This window comes from Cyprinodon variegatus, unplaced genomic scaffold, assembly GCF_000732505.1.
Source record: "Cyprinodon variegatus isolate N-32 unplaced genomic scaffold, C_variegatus-1.0 Scaffold172, whole genome shotgun sequence".
Classification (NCBI taxonomy): domain Eukaryota; kingdom Metazoa; phylum Chordata; class Actinopteri; order Cyprinodontiformes; family Cyprinodontidae; genus Cyprinodon; species Cyprinodon variegatus.
The window spans coordinates 190,857-197,997 of NW_015150625.1; the positions used below are offsets into that span (position 1 = coordinate 190,857).

The 7,141-nt window shown below is 34.0% G+C and overlaps 1 protein-coding gene across 4 annotated transcripts in view; it reads right to left on the reverse strand.

Moving 5' to 3' along the window:
- Positions 1-7,141, reverse strand: part of LOC107087059 (anoctamin-2-like) — a 109,046-nt gene that overhangs the window by 15,330 nt on the left and 86,575 nt on the right. For all 4 annotated transcript variants that reach the window (XM_015378411.1, XM_015378409.1, XM_015378410.1 and 1 more), the window contains 2 exons: positions 5,515-5,567; positions 1,819-1,997 (listed from right to left, as the gene is read on the reverse strand). In XM_015378411.1, coding sequence (XP_015233897.1) covers positions 1,819-1,997; positions 5,515-5,567 — 232 coding nt within the window. The remainder of the gene's footprint in view (positions 1-1,818; positions 1,998-5,514; positions 5,568-7,141) is intronic.

A 7,141-nucleotide genomic window follows, 5' to 3' on the forward strand; every position in this document is an offset into this window, starting at 1 on the left:
TCTCTTGACCCAGATGACTTGGTCAATTATAGACCTATATCCAATCTTCCTTTCTTATCTAAAATTCTTGAAGAAGTAGTTGCCAAATAAGTGTGCGATCACTTACACCATAATGAACTTTTTGAAGAGTTTCAGTCTGGCTTTAGAGCTCATCATAGCACTGAAACAGCTCTGGTTAAAGTCACTAATGATATTCTTATGGCCTCAGATAATGGACTAGTATCTGATCAATTTCAGTTTGTTCATGTTAATGACCAATCTTCCTTATGCTCAAGGTTTACCTGTGGAGTACCACAGGGATCAGTGTTAAGACCAATTATTTTTACTATATATATGCTCCCAAACGGTACAATTATTAGCCCTCATATTTCATGTTAAGTTTTAAACATAAATAAGCAATTTTTTTTTTTGAAATGCTAAATCATATTTAGACTCTACAAGCATTAGCTTAAGTCAGGCTTCAACGAGGCAATGTAATTTAACAGATAATTTAGGTGAGTCGTTAAAGTGTCCAAAACTAAAGTTTAAAAACTCTAATCTTTTAAGAAAGCAGACAAAAAAACAGCTATAGTGTACAAGACAATGCATATTGCAATAGCAAAACACAGCAAGGTCTGGATTCAACTTTGTACATTTCTAAAAAACTGCTATATGGAGTGAATTTTGTCACATTTTTGTTGAAGTAAAGAATGCATTTGGTAAATGGAAAAAAAAACGAATAAAAATTTTGTATATAGAAATGTGACATTTGAAAGGAAACATTGAAATGTTTAAATCAAAATATAGGTTTTCAGTTTAAATTAGGAGTTTTCTCAGATTTTATTTACTTGATTTTTTTTGCTAATTCTATTGTTAAAACATCTCTTTAACAGATTTTATAACAGATAATTATAATTTTTTTTGTTGATTTATTGTCTGACAGACCCAACACTTAATTTTTTTTTCTTCATATTTCTGTTTTTCAGATTGAGTTTTACAACTTTCATTTTCTTCATTGCATTTCACAGATCACACTCTCTGCATATAAAACCCAAATGAAATTATAAAATAAATGTGTCTTCGCTCCTCACTCCAGAGGAAAGCCGCCACAGAAGTAAACAGAATGTGATTTGGGAAAAGCAGTTTGAACAGAAATCAATTTGTAAATTTTTATCTGAAAAACAGAAAGTTGAAAAAAAATTAACATATTTGAAAAAGCTTTTTTAAAGCTTGAAAAACAAGCTTTAAAAAAGCAAAGTTTTTCTCAAACCTTTTTTTTTACTATTAAATCTTTTCATTTCTGGATTGCACTTTTTTTTTCTAATTTCAATTTAGAAAACTGTATTCTTCCCTTGCAACAATAACGGAACGAAATTCACTCCATGATACAGTAGCTTTTAATGTAGGCCAATGCTGATATAAACCTGTTGCGATCAGAAATCATTATGTTTATTATGTATTTAGTGGTTTGGAATGATAGCAAATGCTGGATAAAGTTAACAACATGTATGAGAATAACTGGCCATTATTAACCATCAGGTTACAAATAGGGCTGGTGTCCCTGAAGCTGAAGTCTCTTTCCATCTGAGCAGCTTATTACTGCCACCTATAGGTCTGGAGTGAGAAGGTCAGTGTTTTAAATCTCTTTAAATATAATCTGATCAAAACTGAGTGCCTCTTCAATTTGAAGACTGTATTCTGTTAAATTGTGATTCTATTCAAAATTCAATTAATTATCCATCAGTCATTTTTAGAAGAAATACATGTTAAAGGTTAATAGTGAGGTCAATTGCCTTTAACTAAAAGATAAAAATAATAGTTCACAGGTGCGGTTCTTACCGGCAGACAGTAACATCTCCATGATCAGAGCTATGTGGCGCTGTGCCGGGTCTAAAATTGGAAACGTTGAAAAAGGAGAGCGTGTGGTCGATGAATCCGTGCATGGTGCCTGACGGGCTGTACATGTACTGGTAGACGAGCCGAGGAATGAAGTCGGATGTGAAGGAGATCACAAAGGCCTACAGAAAAAAAGAAAAAACACACGACAGAATGAGACCAGAACAGGATTCTGACAATTCCAACAATGTGGATAAAGCCACCGACAGCTAAGTATAATAAATTGTACAAATCTTCATTGAACATGTCCCATATAACAGTCAGAAGCATATGTCTTGGTTATGTTTTATTTGTCATATGTTCAAAAATGTGGGTAAATGGCAAAAGAGCAAATATCTACAAATTAGTTTAATTTCAACAACAAAAATGCTATTAGAATAAATAATAAAGTGGGATATCATTACACGACTAATCATTATTTTGTTCAAAAAGTTTTCGAAACACTTGAAAAATATAGACATTGTGTCTGTAGTAATATTAGAAATAAGGTACAAAACACTGAATAAAAGTTTTCCTTCAGGAGTTCAGAATTATTTTACAGGAATCTGTGATTAGTCGTAACAAACATCTTTAGCTGAGGAAAGATTTATTTTTTTCATGTAAATGTAACAAAGTAACAATGCTGTAAGCTGTTTAGTTTGAATAAATTTCAATAAAATGTTGTGAAACGGTTGTTGCATTGCATGTATTCAGGGTAAATGGCGCATGCTAGCTCCTGAAGTAAAGTTGATAAAGTTTATAGTTAGAGTGGCTCAGGTTATCCTGAGCTATCTCTATAGTTATGCTGCTATAGGCTTAGTCTGCTGGAGGACATAAGGACCCCTTTTTCATTATTCTGCTTCATTCTATCTCTATTCTCCCACTGCAGAATTTCTTAGTTCAGTTCCTAACGTTATGCTCTCTCTGCTTTTTCTCATAGTAGCCTCATCTCTTCCTGTTTGGCTGTGACTCCATCTTGGAGAAAAATATCAGCTGTGCTGCTGCCATCAACACCTTTGTTTATAGATGTTGGAGCTTGGCCTGTTTTTCAGTGTAGTCCTGTTTCTCTGACTGTGACTGACTGGATGTAATGTCTTCATTTTCTGACATAGAAACTGGCTCGGAGCTTGTCTGCCTGGCTGTGTGTTTCCTGGACGGGGCCGTCTGTGGACCTAGCTTATAGTTGACTTTTGTATCTCTGCCTCTGTCTCCTTGAACCCCAGTCGGCCTCAGCAGATGGTCGCTCACACTGAGCCTGGTTCTGCTGGAGGTTACTTCCTGTTAAAAGGGATTTTTCCCATTCATTCCAATGAGTCAAAGCAATCAACTCGTTTTCCTTAGATAGAAAATTTTGAATCTATTGCTGAGTTCGAATTCATTGGATGCATCCTCCGAAGGCCAGATTCATAGTCCGATTACGTCATAGTACAGTGCAGAGGTCTGTTCGTTATGCGCTGGACAAATGCATCCTTGTTTTTGCCCGTTTTGGTGTATCCTACGTAGCCTTGGATATCCAATGATTCATTGCGAGTCCAAGCAAGTAGACTGCTCCCTGATCAGAGGAAAAAGGTATTTGGCTGTGTTTGGCTGATATTTAAGGACAGATTCAAATATATCTGCAGTGTTGGGGAAGAATAACCGTATAAGATGGAGCTGTTGAAGCTCTTCAAAAATGTTATTAACACCAAAACAGCAGTGAGAGGTTTGCTATTCATTCTTTTCCTGCTGTGTGTTTCAACCATCATGGTTGTTAGGCGACAGAGCGTACACCGGTAAAAGCAGCAGAAGGCTGGACCTGTTTGAGTCCACTGCCAAAACTCTGTTTACTCTGTAGGTTCCAGTCCAGTAGGACCTAACTGCGTCATTAACCCAGCATATATTACACAGTTTGTCCTCCATGGGTGAAACAATCTGTGTGTATGTTTGTATTCCTACAGACAAGCTGAGTCTGAGGAAAAGATAGGCACGTAAAAGCCTTAGCTTCATTCCTTTTTAGGTAAATAACTGGTTTGCTTAATAGCATTTCATTTCCTAATGTTTTTTAAGCTGTAAATTTAAAAAATATAACTAAATATAACTTATCTACATTTTCTTGTTTGAACTGGATTGCTTCAATATGAAGCCCTTTTAATGTCTTGACGATGGTCGTGACAGATTGCCTCTGCTTTCTTCTTTTGGCGCCAAAACAGTCCGGTGTAACAGAACTTAATGAAGATCTATGGAGGCGAATTGATTCTTCCATGTTGGGAAGGTCGTCTGGATCCAATCATTCCAAGATAACTAGTTCATTCAATTGTATGATGACAAGCTGACAGCGCTGAACTGAAAAATCCCAGGTTCTTTGTAGATGAAGTTTACTTGCTCTCCCTGTGGATACATTGGCTGTTTTTCATGTCCAATCTTCTCTTCCATCTCTCCATAGAACATAACTTCATTTCCTCTGTTTTTAAACTTGTCAGAAATCTCTTGAGTATTAAAAGTAAACAGAGGGATTTGATTGGCTGCCTTCCTGAAGACGGATCAAAAAGGAAACTTTTCTGAATCCACTGATCCCTATCTGACCTCCCCAAATTTGCATTTCTGAACGGTTTTGTCAGAGCACATCTTAAATGACCAAAACAAGACAAAGGGGGTTTTAACTTGAGGGAACAATGTGGTGATAAGACAGAGCTCCACTTTAAGGTAGAAAAGGTGACTTTAAAACCAGGTAGGGCATCTTTGTCTTTTGTTTTCCTTGAAGCTAAATAATTCAAAATTATTTTTTAATTACTTTAAACTTTCAGCATTAGCCACTCTTAGCTTAACTTGGTCAACCACATGATTAAAGGTTTCAACTTCATTTTAAAATCCCAAATAGACAAATGGAAGGCTAGTGGATTCTGCTTTTTGAAAATGCATGAAAAATGGATCTGAATTTCAACATCTATATTTATCAGAAAGAAAAAGAGCTTTTTAGATGAAGTGTCAACACCATGAGGTGCACAAGCAATAATCTATACATGGATCCATGTTTGAAAACAGCAAGAAGTATGGAGAGAATTATGACCCATTTTACTGGCAAGCAAGAAAGACATTTTTAAATAAAAAAATTAAAACAATCCAATCCAAAATGAAAGATTTTAAGAATAACTTTACTGTTTGTCTTTTATTTATTTTTTTTGTAAAATTATCTTTTTCGTTTTATTTAATTTAATAAAATTTTTCTTTTTTCTTTTTTTTTTTTACAGATTTTGAATTTTCAAATAACAACTTGGCTTAAAAATATATAAGCTGTACAAAAAATGTTTGAAAAAGTAAGATTGGAAAACTACAATGTGAAACAATTTGAAAAAAGAAAAATATCTGAGAAAAGTTTTGCGAAAAACTCAAAAGAAATCTTACACAAAACCTTTTAATAGAAGTTTTTAGATCTGGATCACATTTTCTTTTACAAAACTTGTTCTTTACTTACAACAATAATGGAACAAAATTCACTCCATAACCTCCCAAATTCTTCTTATTCAATCAATTTGAACTGAACATGGAGATCAGATGGCCTGAAGTTCTAGCAAACGAATGTGAGCTGAATGCTAACAACATGAAGCAGATGATAGGAAGGAGATTTTCTGAAGCCAAAAGGTCTTCAACATATTTTAACAGCTGCATCGTGTTCATACTTACATTTATTATGACGGACAGTTTGCCCATTCCACTCAATATGTTGTACCATATGCCTATAAGAGAGAGAAAAGCAGTCAGAGACCATCATCGGTTTCATTTAGGCTCCTTTTAATCAGGTCAAATTATTACAGCAGCATTGATAAAAAGCTGATTTCCAGAGGGTCTTGATTTCTCTGCCTGCAGGCAGACTGTGTGTCCTCAACTTTGAGAGAAATATCCCACATTTTGGGCTTAAGTGGGATTGTGTGAAGTATTAATGAGAAGTAAGTAGGTCAGCTGGTCTCACAGGGGTTTTAATGGACAAGCTGAGGTTTTGTCACAGTTATGTGGAATTGCGGCAAAGCCAAAATGATGATGCAAAAATTCAGAATTTTTTTAAGATTTACTTCGCTCAAACATTTGAGGCTTGAAAGAGCTTCTGTTTGAAGAAGGACCATANCTGACCCAGCCTTAATGTTTGGGTCTTCTAACAGGTTCTCTTCCAAAGTTATCCCATATTTAGCTCCATCCACCAGCGTTATCCACCCTTTCTCTTTTTATCTGGTCTTCAGGATGCTCCAGGTTTGATTTATAAGGAGAAAACTTAACCTGTCATGTGTGTTTTTAGTTTAGTTTTTTTTTTGTTCTTCTCAGTCAGATGTGATCATTTTTCACCAACCTAAAGCTGCGGCTAAAGCATTAGGGAGTGAATTTTAATTTTTTTTAAATGACAATAAAGAAATGCAATCCAGAAATTAGTATTCTTAATTAAGAAAGTTCTTTACATTTTTAAAATATTTTATTATATATTTCATTTTTTTTTTTAATTTTACAGTTTAAAATTGTCTCTTTTTTTTCTTTTAAGTTTTTACAAATTGCATTATTTTCAAATTGTGTTTCAGCGATCACATTTTCTTTACTTCATGCCCAGTACAAACAGAATTTTATTTTTATTTGCTCAGACTGAAACAAAATGCTTACTGCTTTACCCATTAAATGAAAAAAAAAATCAACAGGAAAAGTTAGCATACCTAACCAAGACAGTATTTTTATTGCAATAATCATTTCTAGCCATCTTCTACAGAAGAGGATTAGGGCCACTGAAAAAAAAAATTTAACGGATTTTTAAATTTTATTTCAGTTTAATATGGGAAAAAAGTCAGAATTCTGACTTTTTTCTTCAGAATTTTGACTTTAATCTCAGAATTCTGACTTTTTTCCTCAGAATTTTGACTTTAATCTCAGAAATCTGACTTTAATCTTAGAATTCTGACTTTTATTCCTTCGAATTCTGACTTTTTTCCTCAGAATTCTGACTTTAATCTCAGAATTCTGACTTTAATCTTAGAATTTTGACTTTAATCTTAGAATTCTGACTTTTTTCCTCAAAATTCTGACTTTAATCTCAGAATTCTGACTTAATCTGAAAATTATGACTTTAATCTCAGAATTCTGACTTTTTTCCTCAGAATTTTGACTTTAATCTCAGAAATCTGACTTTAATCTGAGAATTCTGACTTTTTTTCCTCAGAATTCTGACTTTAATCTCAGAATTCTGACTTAATCTCAAAATTCTGACTTTAATCTCAGAATTCTGAATTTTTTCCTCAGAATTTTGACTTTAATCTCAGAAATCTGACTTTAATCC